This window comes from Mercenaria mercenaria, chromosome 3 (assembly GCF_021730395.1).
Source record: "Mercenaria mercenaria strain notata chromosome 3, MADL_Memer_1, whole genome shotgun sequence".
In the NCBI taxonomy this organism is placed as follows: domain Eukaryota; kingdom Metazoa; phylum Mollusca; class Bivalvia; order Venerida; family Veneridae; genus Mercenaria; species Mercenaria mercenaria.
In genome coordinates this window covers 104,029,570-104,053,210 of record NC_069363.1, presented here as the reverse complement: position 1 = coordinate 104,053,210, position 23,641 = coordinate 104,029,570, and the positions used below count along the sequence as shown (strand labels likewise).

The 23,641-nt window shown below is 34.8% G+C and overlaps 1 protein-coding gene across 15 annotated transcripts in view; it reads right to left on the bottom strand.

Moving 5' to 3' along the window:
* The window catches only part of LOC123523797 (uncharacterized), a 97,645-nt gene that overhangs the window by 31,007 nt on the left and 42,997 nt on the right, over positions 1-23,641 (bottom strand). For all 15 annotated transcript variants that reach the window (XM_053539590.1, XM_053539594.1, XM_053539595.1 and 12 more), the window contains 2 exons: positions 12,848-12,965; positions 2,971-3,142 (listed from right to left, as the gene is read on the bottom strand). In XM_053539590.1, coding sequence (XP_053395565.1) covers positions 2,971-3,142; positions 12,848-12,965 — 290 coding nt within the window. The remainder of the gene's footprint in view (positions 1-2,970; positions 3,143-12,847; positions 12,966-23,641) is intronic.

Sequence of the window (23,641 nt, the reverse complement as noted above, 5' to 3'; positions counted from 1 at the left end):
ATGAATGGTTTGTTTGGGTGGGGCTGGGGGGGGGGGTGAGGACACAACAGTTTACATGTTGATTATAAATATTGATAGAAAATGAAAAATGAAAAAAAAAAAAAAAAAAAAAGAGAAGAAAGGGTGGGGGGGGGGGACCAAGGTAAGGTGGTGACCAGGTGTAGGTACACAACATCACATGTTTATAATAAATGTTCATGGAAAAGAATGAAAGAAGTTTAATGAAATTCTTCCAAATTGGTTGGTTTGTTATGTACAGATCTGTGGATTTTTAAACAATTAAAGGGCAATAACTATATGGAAAATTGACCAATCGAAAAAAACCTTGAAGGGCATCGTCGCAGTATCTTGGTTCATGTCTGTTTCAAGTTTGATGAAATTCTACCTGCTAGTTACTGAGAAATGGCTGCAGACGGACATTTTTCATTAAAAACAAGGGCAATAACTCTGACGGAAATTGACCTATCAAAAAAAAAACTTGACGGGCATCAGCACAGTATCTTGGTTCATGTCTACTTCAAATTTGATGAAATTCTACCTGTTAGTTACTGAGAAATAGCTGCAGACGGACATTTTTTATTAAATCAAGGGCAATAACTCTGAGGGAAATTGACCAATCAAAAAAAAAACTTGACGGGCATCATCGCAGTATGTTGGTTCATGTTTATTTCAAGTTTCATGAAATTCTACCAAGTAGTTACTGAGAAATGGCTGCGGACGGACGGACGGACGGACGGACGGACTGACGGACGGACAACGCCATTTCAATACCCCCCTCCCGATTTCATCGGCGGGGGATAACAAGATGACTTTCAGTAAATAAATCCAATGGAACAGCTAATAGAGTAACAAATGAGACAACTGTTAACCAACACTATCACCTTGCCAGTCCACCGGCTAGTGTATCGGGCTGATTTTGGAGACTTCCTTTAAATGACTTCACAACTTTTGCTTTTGTTACGTTTTCTTTCAAAGATTCCCTATAACTATCCAGCAACCCTTTAACTTCTATCTGACCTACTCCCTCCGGAGCGACTTCAGGAGACTTAGATGTTGTTTCTTTGGACGACTCTCTACTCTCTATAGGTACTACATCATTTTCTTCAATGTCTAGATCTTCCTTGGACTTAACTTCTTCTAACTTTTGTTTGATTGTCTTTACAGCATTTGTAACATTTGTATCTGGTACGGTAATATCAGAAACACCTCTTCTTTCATTCTTGTTTTTTTCTAAAACTTCGTTTTCATGCTCAAGAGTCTCACTGACTTTACAAAGCTCTTGTACATTGGCTTCAAGTTTATCTATCATTTTCACAGATCTGTTTATATTTCTTGAAAGCAGTTCTATATCACTAGACCAAGAATAAATTTGAAACCGTTATTTAATTCAAGGGAGTTAACCCTTGAAATATTTCTATGACGACCACTACTGGTTTCCCAGTAGTTTCCGGACCCAAGTAGTTTTCCGGACCTTTCACATTTCGTGCTGTATAGACTTTACGCCGTAGTAAAACATCTGGGTAACAATATCATATTATCTATACATTTGTTGCCTTTACCTAGCAGCAAAAACCTAGCATTACTGAACTTATTTATTAATTGAAAATCCCGGTTGTTTTAACTTACTTCGATGTAATGTTTACACAAGAGATTGTCAACTGCAGGGGAAGTCTAGTTACAGTGCGCATGCGCAGAAATTGAGGCCCCTTGAAGGTAAACACTCCCATTTACAGACGATACAGTAAAAACATACTGATAGTAATAAAATAAAACAAAGAAAGTCAGAAAAATTCAACCTTTTCACTTACCTACAGCATTCAATCATCGATTAAAAATTGGAACCAAAATAGACAGGGATTTACCTACGATACCGTCTATCAATCAAATTTTTAGCATCAGTGTTCATGCCCGAGCGGTCTAGGCGTCAGACTACCAATTTTGAGACCGGTCTTGCTTTTTTTTTTAGAAAATAGTTGTTAATTGTATTAAAAGTTCTTAAATTTCTTTTTTGTAATATTACCAGTTCGATCAATACATCCCGTCATTTTAGCGTGACGTTGCAAACGTCATTCAAACATAATAAGACGTAACTATAATTAGCGTATTATAAATCTAGTATTTCTTAAATTCTTGAAATATTCTTTTCTAAACATCATCTCGCCGTAGAATTATGTTTTAGTTTTGAATATATGTCACGAAATCGGAAATGTTTGCTTTTAGAGAAAGGTTACAACTGTGCAATGAAAGGTCCAGAAAACTACTCGGACTAACTGAGATATCAATGGAATTAATTACCCCCTTTGGGGCCCCATCTACATTTGTCTTATGAACGCAAGTGTAATACAAATTCTGCATGGTGTTAATGAAGAACCAAGATGTTTTTCTATGAAAATTTTATGTTTCTACTATGTTTTGTTTGGAAGTTACAGGCAAAAAATAGCGATTTCGGTCTGGAAACTACTGGGAAACCAGTAATTCCCAAAGAAAAACTACATTCTAGCCAAAAATATTAATTTTTACACCAACAAAACTAAATCTGCTTCTGTTAACCTTTACCCTGCTATATTTCTAAAATAGACTGGTCTATCGTTCAGTACCATTTATTATTCAGGAAAGTGTTCATTGAAAATTTACTGACTGAATAGCCAACAGTGCAGAGTCATCAGCCTGCATGAATCTTGATCTGCACTGGTCGCAAAGGCAAAATCACCTACTACCAAACAGAAATATTCAAACAAATTTCGTGCATCCTTATTTGTCCAAAAATGAAACAGATTTCAGGTAAGGAAGTGGCAGGTGTATTTTAAAATCATTCTACATACATTAAATTTGAAGCCACACAAACAATATGCAAGACTGTTGAAAAGCTTCTATACTGAAGAACAAAATACTATGACAACAAGCACAAATTCCATTTTCATGAAGTTAGATTATGCACTAAATAAAAGGCTAGAGTTATAAAGCACTTACATGACATTGACTTTCTGGTTTCCATGGAGATCATGTAACTGTCGTTTAAGGTCATCAAGTGCTCTCTGATTTCTGATTTCCTGCTCACGTAATTCTCTTAACAAATCTGCCGTGTTGTCTTGTGGTGGCACAACGGTTCTACGACCCAGATTCTCCAGCTGTTTTCTTATATCTGTAAATCATTATGAATTTAATACAATGAAAATAACATATTTTCGGAAATTATGCCATCATTTAAATTATTTAATATTATCAAAATTTAACAAGAGGGTCACGATGACCCTGAATTACTCACCTGAGTAATATGAGCCACATGTTTAAAATGGCAAACTGATGCTAAAATATTAGAAAGTAGGTCAGCAGGTCATATTCATGGTCACTGAAAGTCAGTTTTAAGATCGGTGTGCTAAACTGTATATGTCACCCAAATTTCAAGGCTGTATCTTAAAAAACAAGAAAGTAGGTCAGTAGGTCAAGGTCACAGTCAGGTGACCCCTAATCACTTGGGGTCATTGGGTAATTATGATCTGATAATTTTTGAAGTCTTTATTCCTATATAACTTGTATAACAAGTGGTCCCCAGGGCGGGGCCTCTTTTCCCCCTAGCAGAATAATTTGAACAATCTTGTTAGAAGTCCATTAGGCAATGCTACGTACCAAATACCAAAGGCCTATGCCTTGAACTTTCAGACAAGAAGATTTTTTTCCCTATATAAGTCTATGTTAAATTTCAGACCCCCAGGGCAAGTCCTCTTTTCATCCCAGGGTAAAAATTTGAACAAATTTGGTAGAGGACCTCAAGGCAATATTACATACCAAATATCAAAGGCCTAGGTCTTGTGGTTTTAGACATGAAGATTTTTAAAAGATTTTCCTATACAAGTCTATGTAAAACTTGGGACCCCCCGGGCGGGCCTCTTTTCACCCCAGAAACATAATTTGAATAATCTTCACAGAGGACCATTACATGATGTTACATGTCAAATATCAAGGCTCTATGACTTGCAGTTTTGGACAGGAAGATTTTTAAAATTTTTCCTTTTGGTTGCCATGGCAACCAGAGTTCTGCTGGAAATTCAATCCTTTAAACAATTTTAGAAGGGGACCAACCAAGGATCATTTCTGTGAAGTTTTATGTAATTCTGTCCAGTGGTTTTCAAGAAGAAAATTTTTTTAGAAAAAAATTGACGGACGAATGATGGACAATTGACAACACACTACACACAAGGGACAACGAACAATGAACATTGAGCGGTCACAAAACCTCACCATGAGCCTTTGACTCAGGTGAGCTAAAAACTGACTATATAAATATTTTTGCAACCCTGTAAGAAGCAAACCCGTATAAATTTCATATTTATTGTAACAGTTCAGGAATGTTCAGGTAGTTATCTAACTGAACCAGAATTCTATACTTGTGACTTTTCCTATACTAAACTCAAAAGTTTATGCTCCAGATGCAATGTTCAACCAGAAGATTAAACCTATGACCTCTAGAAAGATTAAAGCTTTGGCCTTTTGGAGGATGAAAAGGCTGACCTCTGGGAGGATCTGATTTTTGACCTCTGGGAGAATCATACCTTGGAGAATCGAATCTTTGACCTCTGGGAGGATAGAATCTTTGATTTCTGAGAGGATAGAACTTTTGATCTCTGGGAGGAAAGAATCTTTGATATCTGGGAGGATAGAACCTTTGACCTCTGGGAAGATAGAACCTTTTACCTCTGGGAGGATCTAATCTTTGACCCCTGGGAGGATACAATCTTTGACCTCTGGGAGGATCGTATCTATGACCTCTGGGAGGATACAATCTTTGACCACTTGGAGGATAGAATATTTGACCTCCGAGATGATCGAATCTTAGACCTCTGGGAAGATTGATTTTTTGACTTCTGGAAGAATCAAACCTAGGATGATTGAATCTTTGACCTCAAGTAGGATAGAATTTTTTACCTCTGGGAGGATCGAATCTTTGACCTCTGGGAAGACAGAATCTTTGATCTCTGAGAGGATTGAATCTTTGACCACTGAGAGGATCAAATCTTTGAGATCTATAGGAGGATAACACCTTTGACCTTTGGGATGTCGAGTTTTGGAAAACCTGATCATCTGACCTATCAAAATTTCCTGAATTCAACACTTCCAAGTATGACTGCAATGCCCTTTTCCTTACTGAAGTTATTGAGCAGAAAATATCTAATTTTAGTAACAGTAACCTTGACCTTGACCTCAGTGACCAGAACACATACCGTACATCAGTCTCCAAGAAAGCTATATATGTACTAAGCTTGTTAGCAAAAATGGACCCTAAATTTAGAGATGGTACGATAACTAGAGCTGTCACAGGAGACAGCGCACTCGACTATTTCTATGCTGGATAGTGAAACTGGCCACATCTGAGGAAACTGGAGCTGTCACTGGAGTGTTTAATGACTCCAATGGTGGATGAAGATATTGCATAATAGCTTGAGTCTGTGTCAAAAATATTAAGTAATAAGAGAGGTAAAGATAAAGTGTATCAAAATACAATGTACATAATTCTAAGCTAAAAGGCAGCATAATTCATATAATATTTGTGCAAGAGTTATGCACCTTGTGTCATATGATGTGAGTGATGATGTGGAACAACTACTTCAAGTCTGAATTAAATCCATTTTCTAATAACTTAGATTTAGGGAAAATGCATCAAAATTAACATAAGATTCTAAGTAAAAAGGGGGCATAATACATGAAATATTGGTCCAGAGTTATGCAACTTGTGCCATATGATGTGGCTGGTAAGGTAGAACAACTATTTTAAGTTTGAATCAAATCCATTTAGTAATAAGTCAGATATTCATTGAAAGTGCACCAAATTAACCTGAAATTCTAAGTATAAAGGGGGATAATTCATAAAATATTGGTGCTATTGTTATGACCCTTATGCCATATGATGTGGGTGATGATGAGGAACAACTATTTCTTTTTAAGTCTGAAGCAAATCCATCAAGTAATAAGAGAGATAAAGTGGAAGTGCATCAATATTTGAACCTGAAATTTTAAGTACAAAAGGCAGATAAATCATAAAATACAGGTGTCACAGTTATGCCCCTTGTGTCAAATGATGCAGGTAGTGATGATGAACAATTATCTGAAGTTTGAATCAAATCCTTTGTGAAATAACACAGATACAATGAAAAGGCATCAAAAATAACATAAAATTCTAAGTAACAAGGGGGCATAATTCATGAAAAATTGGTGCCAGAGTTATGCACCTTTTGTCATATGATGTGAGTGATGATGTGGAACAACTATTTTAAGTCTGAATCAAATCCATTAAGTAATAACTTAGATAAAGTGAAAGTGCACCAAAACTTTAACCTGAAATTCTAAGTAAAAAGGGGGGATAATTGATGAGATATTGATGCAAGAGTTATGACCCTTGTGTCATATGATGTGGGTGATGATGTGGAACAACTATTTTAAGTTTTAATCAAATCCATTAAGTAATAACTGAGATAAAGTGAAAGTGCATCAAAACTTTAACCAAAGTGCGGACGCGGAAGGTCACCGACGCCGGGTTGAGTAGGATAGCTCTCCATACTTCGTAAAGTCGAGCTAAAAATGCAGATTCATCTATACAGATTTTGTTCAGAGTGAAATGATAGCTAATTGCAAAAAACTCTTGCACTGATTTTGGGAGTGTTTATATCAAAAGTCTCCGCAGCTAAATAAATTCAATAGAGAACAGTAAAAGATTAGTCTACTTTCAACACTTTGAAAGAGCCTATACTGAACTTTCTTCTGTCTTTTAATAAACTCAAAATCCAAGACTAGCAACCCGTCCCTAGATTTGCCACCTAATGCCACTCATTGCCACTTATTTCCATAAAAAAAGGGTGGCAGTTGGTGTAAATAGGTGGCATTAGTTGGCGTTTGGTGTAATTCAGCTCTTTTTTCCACCTAAGTGGTGAAATTGCCACCAAAAGCCACTTTATTTTGGTGGCATTTAGGTGGCATTAGGTGTAAATTTGAACATAGTTTTTCTTTATGGTGGCAGAAAGGTGTAAATTGGTGGAAAGTAGAACATAGCTTTTTTTTATGGTGGAAATTGAGTGGCGTTTAGTGGAAAATAGGGACTTAGCAAATTTTCTTGGTGGCGAATAGGTGGAAAAAAAACTTAGAAATTTTTGTGATGTTTGATTTAAAAGAGAACTGTAAGACATTGGATTACCCTGTACATAAATCTTCACATGGACTCAGGTCGGAATCAAGGTATAATGCTAACCTTCAAACTTCAGGCCTAATTGACAGGGAACCTGACTTTGCTAAAACTCCACATTGACAACAGCTCATAGAACACAAAATGCTCCCTGCCCCTTGATGCATTCAGTAACTGTACAAGAAACAGAAATCACTTGGTCACTGTGCACTGGACATTTGCTGTACTACCTTTAAACCAATAATTATGGGTCATTTACCAGTCATAAGTGACTTCTGTATCAATGTGATCTTAGACAAAAGCATTCTCTAGTTATTGGGCAAAAAAAGTTCTAGTGTTCTGGGTCAATGTAACCTAGACCTTGACCATCGTCTGACCTCAAAATCAGTAGGGTCGTCTGCCGTTCATGATCAACCTCCCTATTTAGTTTCATGATCCTAGGTCAAAGAGTTCTCAAATTAACATCTGGAAACAGCTTAACTGTTCCAGCTCACTGTGACCTTGACCTTTGACCTACTGAACTAAAAATCTTTAGGAGTTATCTGCTAGCTATGTTCAGCCTTCCCATTTACTTTCATGATCCTAGGCTCAAGAGTACTAGAGTTATCATCTGGAAACTGTTTTAACTGTTCCAGGTCACTGTGATTTTGACCTTGACCTACTGGCCTCCAATCAATAAGGTCACTGCTGGTCATGACCAACCTACATAAAAGTTTCATGATCTAAGGCCCAAGCGTTCTTGAGTTATCATCTGGAAACCGATTGGTCTACATACCAAATGACCGACAGACTGACCAACATCTGCAAAACAGTATACCCAGGCTCCTTCTTCAAAGGGTTTCATTAAAATGAGAATAAGTCTATGCTGACTCTAGCTGGACAAAAATAATATTCAGAGTGGTATACAGAAAATTTGAGACAGAATATTTATTACTTATTATATCTTTGCATTTTATTCAATGAAAGACAGAAAAAGGTGGAAAATAGGTGGCAACTAGTGGAAATTGGCTGTACAAGCTGAATCTGAAAAGATCATTTTTAAATGTGTCTGCAGTGTATTATTTCTGCATGAGTGAAAGTTGGTTAAAGATAAGATTAATGATAGATCAAGTTACAAGCTCCCACACAAGTGTGTAGAAACAATCCCAGGTGGTATTTGGGTCAGTTAAGATTAATATATGCAGGCAAACATCAGGTCAGATGCAAAGAAATAGTTCTTGCCTTTTCTCTTCATTAATTGAAAAAAAAAGAAGTGTTTATAAAAAGGATGTTTTTACAATAGCTTTTCAACTTAAGGACTTGACACCTTCTTTAGCTGACCAAGAAAGTGTATGTGGAATCAAATTATCTGTGTAGTAATACCAAATTTTGAAATCTGGCATTTGATGAGTCAGCCTGGAGAAACTGGAAACACATTGTGAGAGGTAACAATATTATACTTTTATTTTTTTTAATTATTACTGTCTTTAACATTGTCTTAATTACTTACTCTTAACAAATACTTGAATTTGAAACAACATTTACCAAACTGCTTTGAATTTAAGTCAACAAATCTCCTTTTATGTCTTAGGAAGATTGGCAGATGGATAAATCCCAGATATATTTTCTGGAATATAGCTCAGTCATGTTTATAACACTGTTTGTAAAAATTGTATCATTTTGTAATTATTTACATTATTGATTAGCACTTAGGATACAATATGTACTTTAAACTGTTCATACCAGGTACCTTCTGTGAAAAAAGTGCAACTTGGTGACATGATCTGCCTGCCGGACTGTATACCTGAGCAGCATACAGCTTATTACTGCATAAAAGAAACATATCAAGATAAATTTTGAATCAGGTAAATATCATATGTATTTATAAAAGCTAATGTTTAAAATAACTCTTAATTTTTAAAGAAATACACCAATAATAGAAATTCCTGCATATAATATGATAAATTTAAATTAATTATAAATGTGATGAAAAACCCAAGTGCTATTATTACCTTTTGCCAAAGGTGGATGGATATTATTTTTGGCGTTGTCCTTTCTTTTTTATCTGTCCGTTGGATTAACTGAAAATGCTTGTAATTGGAAAAATATTTTTATAGCTTGTCTATAGAATCACTAAACCTCATGTAATTATAATAAGCTCATTAACACTGCTTAACACTGCTCAATTATTTACGTAGTAAAAGAAGTATTCCCCTTGATTTGGTAAAAAAATAGGATTTTTCCTGCATCTATTGATGGATCTTCATGAAACTTTACAAAATGTAGATCACTACAGGACAGCATTGCATGTGCAATTTCCATCAGGATCACTTCATAACCAAAGTTATTGCCCTTTAATTGTTTTTCAATCCATAAATTCCTACATAACAAGTAATTCCATTGATAAATAATTCATGAAATTTGACACAAGGTGTAAATCACCTTAGAGCAATGGTGCTTCCACATCTTTCATCAATTCTCAAGTTATTATTGATTCAAGATGCAGATTTTCCACAAAACAATGTAACAGTTTGAGTGAATAGAATTTTTTCTACAATGTAGATTTTGATGAAACTTCTCACAGTTATAATAAAGATGTTGCATATTACTGTGAAATCATTTTTATTCGTGTAGGACGAATTTTCGCGTATTTCGCGCTAGAACCGATGCGTGAATTTAAGACCGCGCTGTTATTATTTTTTAATTTATTTTTTCATTTATAAATTGAAAATGTGCAAATTAAAGCCCGCGCGAAACAGTCCTTTTTATGTTTGCTTGAAATTTCATGCCAGTGAATTTAAATGATTTCACAGTATTTGACATAGATTAAGTTTGTAGAGTTCTTTGTTATGTCAGTGAGTTACAGTTTAGTCTTTTGATTTCATACATTTTCTAGAGGAAATTTACAATTTTCTGCAAAATTATTCAGAATGTTAAAAAATAATCTATTAATAGATGACATTGTATGGTTTGCTGTTACAGATTGTGTGCTGGAAAAATGGCCTTACATCCAAAGGAGTGAAATTTGGAGAGTCATTCGCCATCTACTTAAGCCATCCTGGAATATGAAAAAATAAGACTGCATTGACAACATCCTGATCCTCGTGTTCAGATCTTTTGTGATTCTTGTGAAGATCTTTGATTTTCATAAAAATAAAAAATATATTAATATAATTTGATTTTGCTTCACTTACTGATTTTTTTCAGATTCAGCAGGTGCAAGCCGATTTCCACTAGTTGCCACGTATTTTCCTACTATGCCAGCTATTTGGTGGCATTTAGTGAAAGTAGGACAGCCACCATAGTGGCATTTTGGTGAAATTTGTCTGCTTACTGCCACCTGTTAGTGGCAATTGGTGGAAGTAAGTGGCGTTTAGTGGAAAATATTTTTACACCATAATGGTGGCATTTTAGTGGTAATGTGTCTAAATACTCCACTTACTGCCACCATGAAGGTGGCTATGGTGGAATTAAGTGGCAAACAAATTTCCACCATAATGGTGGCATATGGTGTAAAACTGCTAAATACTCCACTTATTGCCACCTAAAAGTGTGACACAAGTGGAAAGAGGTGGAATTTAGTGGACAACAGGTTTGCCACTGTCCTGTTCATTTTTTCACCATTTTGGTGGCATTTTAGGTGGCATTTTGGTGGAAAATTGTCTAAATACTCCACCATTGAAAAAGGTGGCATTATAGTGGCAAATCTAGGGACGGGAAGTGTCTAAAACTTGTGAAACAAGAGCTGTCTCCATAGGATGACACATGCCCCCGATGGCACTTTGAATGAATAGTTATGGCCGATGTTAGAGTTTAGGACCTTTGACCTACGGAGCTGGGTCTTGCACGCGACACGTCGTCTTACTGTGTCACACATTCATGCGTAGTTATTTTAAAATCCATGCATGAATGACAAAGATATGGACAGGACACGCCCATCAATGCACTATCATGAAAAATGACCTTTAACGTCTAAGTGTGACCTTGACCTTTGAGCTACGGACCTGAGTCTTGCGTGCGACACGTCGTCTTACCGTGGTACACATTCATGCCAAGTTATTTAAAAATCCATCCATGGATGACAAAGATATGGACCGGACACGCCCATCAATGCACTATCCTTTAACATCTAAGTGTGACCTTGACCTTTGAGCTACGGACCTGGGTCTTGCGCACGACATGTCGTCTTACTGTGGTACACATTCATGCCAAGTTATTTGAAAATCCATCCATGGATGACAAAGATATGGACCGGACACGCCCATCAATGCACTATCCTTTAACGTCTAAGTGTGCCCTTGACCTTTGAGCTACGGACCTGGGTCTTGCACGCGACACGTCGTCTTACTGTGGTACACATTCATGCCAAGTTATTTGAAAATCCATCCATCGATGACAAAGATATGGACCGGACACGCCCATCAATGCACTATCCTTTAACGTCTAAGTGTGACCTTGACCTTTGAGCTACGGACCTGGGTCTTGCGCGCAACACGTCGTCTTACTGTGGTACACATTCATGCCAAGTTATTTGAAAATCCATCAATCGATGACAAAGATATGGACCGGACACGAAAATTGCGGACAGACTGACAGACCGACAGACTGACAGACCGACAGACAGACTGACAGACGGTTCAAAAACTATATGCCTCCCTTCGGGGGCATAAAAATTCTGAGTGAAAGACAATGACAAATTACCAAAACTATACTAAAAAGATTATATAATGTAAACAAACCATCATTCTTGCAAAAAGCAGAATAGAGTTATGTTTCTTGACGCACAGCGTCCACTTATGATGGTGAAAAACTGTTGCAAGTTTTAAAGCAATAGCTTTGATAGTGTATGAGAAAAGCTGACTTAAACAAAATACTCAACCAAGACAACTGATTTTCTAAGTCCAAAAGGGGCAATAATTATTGCAAAAGCAGGATGGAGTTATGTTTCTTGATGTACAGGGTCAGCTTATGATGGTGAACAAGTGTTGCAAGTTTCAAAGCAATAGCGTTGATATTTTAAGAGAAAAGGTTGACCTAAACATAAAATTTAACCAAGAAATCTGATATTTTCTAAGTCCAAAAGGAGCCATAAATCTTGCAAAAAGCAGGGCCGAGTTATGTTTCTTGCTGTACAGGGTCAGCTTATGATGGTAAACAAGTATTGCAAGTTTTAAAGCAATAGCTTTGATAGTTTGAAGAAAAGCTGACCTAAACATAAAACTTAACCATGAAAACTGATTTTCTAAGTCTAAAAGGGGCAATAATTCTTGCAAAAAGCTGGATGGAGTTATGTTTCTTGATATATAGGGTCAGCTTATGATGTTGAACAAGTGTTGCAAGTTTCAAAGCAATAGCTTTGATAGTTTAGGAAAATTGATCTAAACATAAAACTTAACCAAGAAATCTGATATTTTCTAAGTACAAAAGGGGCCATAAATATTGCAAAAAGCTGGATGGAGTTACGTTTCTTGCTGTACAGGGTCAGCTTATGATGGTGAACAAATGTTGCAAGTTTCAAAGCAATAGCTTTGATAGTTTAGGAGAAAAGCTGACCTAAACATAAAACTTAACCTGGCAATGCCGACGCCGATCAAGTGAAGACAATAACTCATCATTCTTTTTCAAAAAATCAGATGAGCTAAAAATGTAGTCTGAATTAATTATGAGATTAATCAAGACATATATTTTCTGACATACCTTCTCTTTGTTTTTCTAAATCAAGATTTCTCTTGTTCAAATATTCCATATGTCTGCCATGGTTCTGAGCCAGGCTCCGTAACTGTTGATCCTGATTTGGATTTCTTCTGTATTCATCCTGTAAAATTTGGAACCAGCACAATGTTAATCATACAGCATGAAAAACAAGGAATCGGTAAAACCGAATGATGCTCCACGACGCATGTGCTTGTCCCAATATGAGAAATAACGTATTAGAAACCAAAAAAATTGAAATAATTAAAAAAGAAAAGAAAATTGTTTAAAGGGAGATAATTAAAAAAAAAACTAGGTACTGCACTTCCCGTCAATGACCTCTATCATTTTGTGAAGTTTCAATGAAATGCCATTAACACTTTTCAAGTAATGCTCCGGACAAGCCTTAGTTTGTATAATAAAGGGAGATAATTCAAAAACTAGGTGAAATAGAGTTATGATTCTTTGACACTGCACTTTTCTTTTCGTTAATGGCCTCTATCATTTTGTGAAGTTTCAATGAAAGGCCATTAATACTTTTATGCAATGCTCTAGACAAGCCTTATTTTGAATAATAAAGGGAGATAATTAAAAAACTATGTAAAGTAGAGTTATGGTTCTTTGACACTACACTTTGTCTCAATAGCCTCTATCATTTTGTGAAGTTTCAATAAAAGGCCATTAATACTTTTCAAGTAATGCTCCGGACAAGCCTTAGTTTGTATAATAAAGGGAGATAATTCAAAAACTAGGTAAGGTAGAATTATGAATCTTTGAACTTTGTCTCCATGACCTCTATGATTATGTTAAGTCTCAATCAAATGTAATTAATACTTTTCAAGTTATACTCCAGACAAATGTGTAACAGGACAGACGGAGGGACAAACGGAAGGACAAAGCGGCAACTATATGCTCACCCTTCGGGTGAAATTTTGACTTTCTGTTGACTATTCTGCAGCAAAGATCAAGCAAATCCGAATTGTGCAGCAGATACAGGTCTAATTCAGTGTTTAATGTCAGCCACTCACTAACAGAGTATAAATGTTTTCACTTGCCATATCCTTTCCACAATTTTAACGTATTAAAACGCTTTACGTACGTTGCACGCTATTTTGCACAAATGCGTAACGTCATTTTGACGTCAATTTGACGTACAAATTACTAATTGAGAAAATAAATAGCGTTGAGATAAATCTGCATATTCTTTAATGGTATCGTAATTTACAGTTATTGCTTTGAACACATTGTTATTATCAGTATTGTTTTTTATCATTAATTACCGCCCGTTTCTTCAAATTAAATATATATGCATTTTAAACTGCAATTAATTTTATCATGTACTGTGTTGATCGCAAACATTTATATCAACCTCCGGACGTTAACCTAGCATCAACAGTGATCAGGATGATTATAACCCACAAAGAGGCAGTGTTGTCGCAGGAAAATATTTTCATTAAACCGTAAAGCAGTTAATTTTAGAAATTTTTTATGCATTTAAGAATATAACAGGTCCTGTGGATTTAAAACTTTTTTCATGCTAAATTCAGTTTTGTACTCTGACTTTTGTTTAAAACATCACCAAAAATTTAATTCTAACACGACCAACAAATAACCCTACAAATAGAAAAAAATCAGACAACGGTTATTTTGCGATAATCCTACGCGTGCAGTGACGTCTTCCGATCCAGGTGCGTAGCACGGTCGTAAAACGTAACTAGAACTGTCACAGGAGTGACTCATACCCCCACCATACGGTCTTGTCACAGAAGAATGGCAACCATAAGAAATCTTAAAAATACTTAGTCTTTGGAGTACTTCATCCTGGGCTTCCACATGTAAGTAATACTAGTATAATACTAGTATAGTAATACTAGTAAATATATTAAATCTCTAATATTAGAGACACACTACAAGTGAATACAAAAAAGTGTCTTACCGACCCATGTTACCACAGAAAAATGTATTTACGTTTTACATAGGACTTATAATAAAAAAGTTAGAAAAATACCTAAAATATTGAAAATCTAAAAATAGGATTTCTAAAAATAGACTAATTCCTGGAATTTAAGGGGAAGAAACTCCATACAAAAGTTAAAAAAAGGTTACTTCCCTTTGGCTCTAAGCCAATCAGAATGAGATATAGTGAAAATACATCAAAATTAACCTTAAATTCTAGGTAAAAGGGGACACAATTCAAGAAAAATTAGTGTCAGAGTTATGCACCTTGTGTCACAGGATGTGGGTGATGAGGTGGAACATCTATTTTAAGTCTGAATCAAATCCATTCAGTAGTAACTGAGATATAGTGAAAATACATAAAAATTAACCTTAAATTCTAAGTAAAAAGGGGCATAATTCATAAAAAATTGGTGTCAGAGTTATGCACCTTGTGTCACATGATGTGGGTGATGAGGTGGAACATCTATTTTAAGTTTGAATCAAATCCATTTTGTAATAACTGAGATATAGTGAAAATACATCAAAATCAACCTTAAATTTAAAGTAAAAGGGGACATAATTCATAAAAAATTTATGTCAGAGTTAAGCACCTTATGTCACATGATGTAGGTGATGAGGTGGAACAACTATTTCAAGTTTGAATCAAATCCATTTAGTAACAACTGAGATATAGTGAAAATACAACAAAATTAACCTTAAATTCTAAGTAAAAGGGGACATAATTCATGAAAACTTGGTGTCAGAGTTATGCACCTTGTGTCACATGATGTGGGTGATGAGGTGGAACATCTATTTTAAGTTTGAATCAAATCCATTCAGTAGTAACTGAGATATAGTGAAAATACATCAAAATCAACCTTAAATTCTAAGTAAAAAGGGGCATAATTCATAAAAAAAATTGGTGTCAGAGTTATGCACCTTGAGTCACATGATGTGGGTGATGAGGTGGAACATCTATTTTAAGTCTGAATCAAATCCATTTAGTAATAACTGAGATAGAGTGAAAATACAGCAAAATTAACCCTAAATTCTAAGTAAAAGGGGACATAATTCATGAAAACTTGGTGTCAGGAGTTATGCACCTTGTGTCACATGATGTGGGTGATAAGGTGGAACATGTATTTTAAGTCTGAATCAAATCCATTTGGTAATAACTGAGATAATAGATTTCGGGACGCGACGGGACGGGACGGGACGGGACGCGACGGGACGCGACAAAACTGACTCCTATATACCCCTCTCAAACATGTTTGGTGGGGGTATAATTACCATTTTTTTCTAACACTGTTAATACTAGTATGTCTTGTTAGAATCGAAATAACAAATTCGCAAGTGTGATTTATCATAGAATAACCCTAATTTTTCCTTCTTATGCGAAACAATATATCACTCAGTATGAGCTGTGCCATGAGAAAACCAGCATAGTGCGTTTGCGACCAGCATTGATCCAGACCAGCCTGCACCTCCGCTCAGTCTGGTCGGGATCCATACTCTTCGCTCTCAAGGCCTATTGAAATTAGAGAAACTGTTAGCGAACAGAATGGATCCTGATGCGCAGGCTGGTCTGGATCCATGCTGGTTGCAACCGCACTATGTTTGTTTTTCTCGTGGCGCGGCTCATATATTCTTATGCATACGAAATCAAAAGATGTGTTATCCTACGTTAAACAACGATTGGCAAGTTATTATTTCATAAAGAAATTATTTAGGCCCTATAACCAGTTCTCAACCAGCTTAAGTACCGTTTAAATAATACCTTTTTTATTCACATCATGTGCGACACTACAAATGAAAAATGTTTCGTGCTCAAAATGAAATAAAATGTCAAAAAAAAGTTTAATAATCTCAGTGCTTTGGACAAACTTACATAGATCTATAGACATTGTGTGCACTATCATAATAAATTAATAAATAACGGCGTTATCGATTAAATTTTGTCTTTATTAAAGAACGCGTATTATAAGCAGGAAAAAAACATAGTTCGGTATCAACGTTTGATGATTTCTTTATATCTATTCAAAATACATGTAAAGCATCAAAATGTCAAATCAGCTTTTATATTTTATATTTGTGCGGAAAACCTTGAAACTTCACATCCGATACTAGTCACAGTTCTGCATCTAGCGTTCACGTTTCTGTTCAAGTGGCCGTTTGTTTCTGTGCTTTTTTTTTCTTTTGGCGGTACCACTCTCGCCTCTACGCAATGCTCAGATAAGGGTGGGGTGGGGGATGTGGGGAGGGGGTATCACACTTCATTTGTGTAAATATCAATAAGATAGAGTAATCATTGACAAAATTCATAACATTTGTATATCAACTACGTATAGATACTGACCGACATAATCTCTAGTAAGACAGACAGATAAACGGACATACTGAAGAAACAAATCTTTTAGGCTGACTAAATGAATGATCGAGTAAATAATTACCAACTCGTCATGAATTCTTGCATACTCATCGGCTATTCGACTGCAAAAAGACACGCGGATGGATTGAATGGTCGATTAAATGTTGCGTTTCATTATTTGTTATGTAAGACTATATTCATTTATACCTATTATTATTACCGCAGTAAATAATACACAATTTGCACATTTATTCCGGAAAAATAGAGCGAAAAAAACGAAACACTAAAAATTGGACGACTATAGTTAAAATTCGGACACTAAGCTGTGTACGAACTTTTTCGAATTTTATATTAGCAAACGAAATATACAACAATGGAATGATATATAAAGATAAGTATGCCAAAACATACATTAATCTAGTAGGTTATATACTTATGAAAGAAATTTAATATACAATTCAGCTGCTTCAGGTCCTTTTTGATACAGTTCTAGTTTTTCACTCCGTTATAGACCTATTTCCAAAAAGACATTCATGAATATGCTTTAAGAAAACAAAAAAGAAAAAAGGGTGTTGATAAGTTTGCAGTGGAATACAAGTCAACTGAAGATAAGTACCCTCATATTGCCGCATTTCAGAAAGCGATCTGCAGAATAAACACCGTACTTTCGTTTTTGGGGTAATAAAAAATTAAAAAGAAAAAAAAAACAATAATGAAAGGTATCTTTTTTTTCCCGGGATTACGCGCAAATGCGCTAAAATGAAAAAAAAACTTCATTTATTAGGGATCTTTACGACTAAGCTACACTGCGGAAGCATATTTTTGACCGAATTACTGCTGTATAACATCAAAAACCAGCAAAATGACCTACGTGACGGAGCGAGGGAGCAGTTATTGTGTGACCATGTGAGTGAGGGACTGCGGACGAAGCAGACTTCTTTTCATTTGAAATTTATCAATTAAGACACCATGACTGTGCCTAATGATTTTTATTCTTTTTGTGTGCTCTTTAGAACATAAAAGTATATTTTCCCCTCTTTGATTTACTATATTAGAAAAGTATCCAAGAGTGACTGTTCTACTTTTAAAAGCTGTATAATTATGATACATATATGCATATGCATATATGATATGATAAAATCATGTAAAATCGACACCGAGCGAAAATGCAAAATGAAATTGTCCTAACTTAAGTGTAGCTAAAAAGTATTACTTTATTTAAACTTCGTAGGCTAACTGATCGCCTTAATTTTATCACGGTATTACAATGCCTCGAATGTAATGCATTCATATAGACCTGTAAATTACCACTTAAAACACTGGTTTTTATGAAAAAATAAACGCGAAACAGAACATTTGATTAGTTCATAGATGGTAGGTCTGTAGGAATATGTAATATAAATTCGTTGAGAAAGTAATTTAAAAATACTTCCATTTTCGTGGTACATCAAATAAAATGACACTTGCCATGCAATTTTCTTTCTTTATAGGTCCAGTACAATTTTCTTACAGAACATTATTTTTTTGGACTGGACCTTAGATTTAAATGTAAAAGTGATTTGTTCAAATTATCATAGATGAGACGTTCATACTTTAAGTTTACTTCTAGGCACAATGTTCAGAATAAATTATTTCAAAGATACTGAAAATATAGAAGAAAGATAATAACAATCTATAATATGCGTCACAAATTTGTAAAATGAACCAAATACATTAAAGTTATTTAATGGAAAACGAGCTAATAAAATCATCAAAAACGTTGCGTTTTTATGTACAGCAAAGTGAAATTATATGACGTAACGTTACGCAATCTAATATTTGCAGCTTTACTGTAAACGATGTAATTTTTTCACAGAATGATGGTTCATGAAAGTTTTATACTAACAAGATAAGTCAGATATCTTTAGAAAGTTCATACAATGCACTTTTAGCCATCTATAAAGATCAATGCCAACTTTCAATAATAACTCGCATAAAATGGGGAAACTGGACTTTTTGACGTAACATTTTCAGTATGTAATTTTTTTAAATATACCGTAGTCGTTTAATACTTGTTATTGATTATTGATTTAAACATGTACATAATTGTTAATGTATGCATTTTATGATAGTATAAGTTTTGGTATTTTTTCCGATAAATTATTACAGTATAATTGAATAAATACGCACCAGGATGACGAGCGTAACGCTTGTAGGAAAAGCCGTCAAGGTTTTGTTAAAGCGAGTAAATAGGTAAATGACGTAAAATAAACGCATTGAATGATGCGTGGCAAAATTCAATGTCGTCTGCTGGTTATTTTGTCCAGATATCTTTAAAATTGACAGATTTATCGTCAAAAAACCGACTGCCGTACTAACATCTTGTTACGCGTAACGTTACATTTTTCGTCATTTTTGTTGATGATAATTCGATTTTTTTATGTATTTTACGATTATAAATTCTCTAAAAATTAAACGGGGAAAAATGTAATTTAAATCTTTTAATCACTGTAGTAAAAACATACATGGACGTCAGTTACTCATAATTTAAATAGCTGCATACACATCAACATGTATCTCGAAATCGCCTATGTGTAAAATAGCGTGTGACGTACGTTTAGCGTCTGATTTCCCTTTCACGCTTCCGTAGAATCAACATTCATTACACAAAATTTATTTTGAAAATATTTCTGAAATGTCTAGGTCTGCAGCTCTCAAATATGGTTATATCGTACATCCGAGGCATATACTGACACTCTCAAACAACATCAAAAATGACCTTTCGAGCGATTTGATGAAGTTCCAAAATCATCAATGTACCCTTGGTCTGTTATGAACCCCTGTGGGATTTGTGTTTATTCCGAGCTTTTTGTAGATAAAAGGCTGAAATGTAGTACTAATCAGGTAATTTCAATCTGTTAGAAAATGCTGAAAATTGACTCCACAATAGCAAAAAAAAATAATAAAGAATCCATGTGCATACATTTAGACAGGGTGACCCCTGCACATGACCCCTGACTACCCATGAATCAAAATATGGCTTTCGTTTTCAAGTTTTGCATTTTTACTTTCATTTTCTTTACTTCCGAAAGTAGCTGAAGGTCGAGTGACGCCATTTTATGTGTTGTCAAAAACATATATATGCCTGGCATGATCGCACAAATATGTGCTGGGCGTCTTAAAGATATAATATATCATACAGAATCAGACTGGTGTTACATTGACGATATACTCATCTATCATCCCAGCAGTGACCAATCATAAATAAATGGTCCACAACACCATTATGGACAAAATGTCCATCATTGATGAATTCTGACTTTAAAATTTAAGCTGAAGCTAGAGTTAAGAAACCATCTCGTTGACAGAATTGCTATTTTCTATTGGCAAATAAAGGAAATCATGTCACTGCCTTTAATCCAAAGAGGTTTTACTCATTTCAGCGATAAAACAATACATAATCATATCATTTTGACCGTATAATTTTGGATCAGTCTTTTTTTTGTTCGGATCTAACTGCTTATTCCCAATACTAGGTAAATTTTTCATTTTAATTTGACACCTTCTGAAAACACGCAAAAGAAAATTAAAAGTTCTTATAACAGTTTGTCTTAATTTATGAAAGGTACTGACCTCCAGATTTTGGCTACAAAATTGTTTTTCTTTAAAACTGAAGTTTGGTCATATTATGAACATTGAAACATGAGGTTTTGTTTCTGTTAATATCTTAAACAGAGGTGCCAGACTGTCACAAAATACGCCCGTCTATATAATCAGTTATGTATTATAAAGGTTATAATGTTGATGTTGTGTGCTTTTCAGAGACAGGCGTATAAAAATGCAAAATAATTTTTTTTTAAAAATATGCCTGTGTCGGGAATTGAACCCAGGCCGCCTCTGCAATAAAACCTTTCCCCACATCTGTAACCTAGACACCACCAAGGAATACATTCCTAACGACCATTAAATGTAAAGATTTATAATTATGGCAGTTTCTCTCAAGTTCCCTGTTACAAATAGGACTGGAACAATTACTTGGTTAATTGGATCCGATTCGATTACTTTGTGAAACCGGTTTCAATTTTGCAAAACGGGTAATTTGCTATCAAAAATAAACATCACAAGTTGTACTTTATCTTTATACATTTCTTTTGTTTTGTTTTGTTTGATTTAACGTCGCACCGACACATGATAGGTCATATGGCGACTTTCCAGCTTTAATGGTGGAGGAAGACCCCAGGTGCCCCTCCGTTCATCACGAGCGGGCACCTGGGTAGAACCACCGACCTTCCGTAAGCCAGCTGGATGGTATACATTTCTTTGACCAGTACATAGATCCACAGTATATTTCCCATAAATCACATCAACTGAACATAATCTAGTCTCAGTTTTGCATGTCTTGATATATCTAAAATAAAATACACTAAAATATGACTTAAAAATTATTAATTGTCACACAGCAACCATAAAGTCGGTAAGTTTCTAATGAATTAAGTCAGCTGCTTGAAGAACCTTATGTGATGGTCGACAGGAAAGAAAACAGCATTTTCAGCGGCTGATTAACAGGTTTGATTCGATTTCAAACAAATGATTAACCAGTTTCAAAATTTTGAAATTGTCCCAGCCCTAAGTTACAAACACTTTTGAAGTTTGAATGGAAAATTTAGTGAAAACAACTAATTCTCATGTGTTTCCATAACATTTTAACCTGTCTGTGACTAAGTTTCACAGCCTTCTAAAGAAATGAAGCAATAATTACCTGATATCTAAAAGTTTAATTTCTTTTGTTGTAATTCCATAATGTAGGTCAGTGCCTAAAATTTCTAAATTTCTTAAATTCCTGTTTCAATATAAACAAAAAAATACAATTTAGAAAATGCTAACCTTCAACGGCAAATAATATTTGTAATATCTCCACATATTCAAATACTTTAAACGATTTCTCTATATCTAAGTTTGGCTGACACTCTCTAGCAGTCTGAGATTCAAACTAAAGTTGACCAGGAAGACGCAACTTAATAATACATCCAGTACACTAAACCGTTACGCTTCGGGCACAATTCAGCAACAACAAAAAAAATTGTATACAAACTCTTTAAATGTATCAAAGTCTTCAGGAGAATGCGACAAACCTTTTTTATGCCATTAATAACAAGTTCTCAAAACAGCAGTCATATATAGACAATCTATTTCAAAACAACCACATTGACATAGACCCACCACACGAGTCATTTTTGCTACCAATAAGCCATTTGTTACAATCATCTAATAGAAAAACCTAACAAGCACTTCAAAATTTATCAAACTCTTACACTGAATTATTTAATCTTCTGAAGTAATTTCCTTTTAGCCTTTTCATTAAAGCAACTAGATCAGAAATTTTAGGTAAAATTTTGAATGCTATAAATTAAGGATAACATGGTGTAATAGGCCTCAATTTCACCAAAATGGTACATACAACTTGATAATTAAGCTTTAAAATTTCCAAGTGAATTTTAGATTTCTTTTTGATATTTGTATCAGAATCATATAATGCAGCTTTCTACAGCAAAATTTTCTCTAAACTTAAGTTCAAATTTTCATAATCAAAGAAATCATATATTTCCCATAGGCAGGAATATTAACTTCCATACTGATTATCTCCCTAAAAAATGATAAAATTTGAAAAATCTCTCTGTGAAACGTTTTTCATTTTGAATGTCTTTAAAGTGACCAAATTTCATTTAAATATTACCATCCAGTTACAAGATATGAAATATGGCTATTACACCATGTTACCCTTAAATGAACAAACTCTGAAAAATGTAAGAGCTTAAATTAAGTACTTGGATTCATCATTGGTATATGTTCCTGTACACTGGCAATTTCTGTGTCTTAAAGTTCGCTTAAGCTGGTGCTAGGAGCTATGAGGGGTGTTGCATTTTCCATTACCTATCATGAACAAAACCTAATCAACCCCGAGGTCTGCTACTTTTTTTGCTAAGTTGCATTCTATTCTTCAAAGGGATCTTTATCTAAATTTTATGATTATAGTCAGCCCCATCTACAGGGTTGACTTTAAAATAAAATAGGAGTTAACTGAATTTATCACATGTTTGACGTCGCGGGAGTGTAATAAAGCCATTAAATAAAAATGATAATACACTAGTGTAATGAAGCTTTGACGTTGACGTCATTTATACTGTAGAAGACTCGGTCAAATTGACTTGTTTATAATAGTAAAAGAAAGTAGAATTTTTGATGTTCCAACAGGAAAGGTTAAAATGTGATAAAAAGAATATTACATTTGTGACTTTCCACATTGAATTTATTAAACTCGTTGAATAAAATTGATAAAATGCTTGGCAGAGCCTCGCATTTTATTATTTTATTTAACTTGTTTAATAAATTCAATATGAAAAGACACTCGTGTAATATCCTCTATATATAATCAGCTGCCTCTATAGTTTGTATGACACAGCCCTATTTTCAGTCTGTATTTAGCACCATAGTGCTGAACCATCACTTTAAGTTTG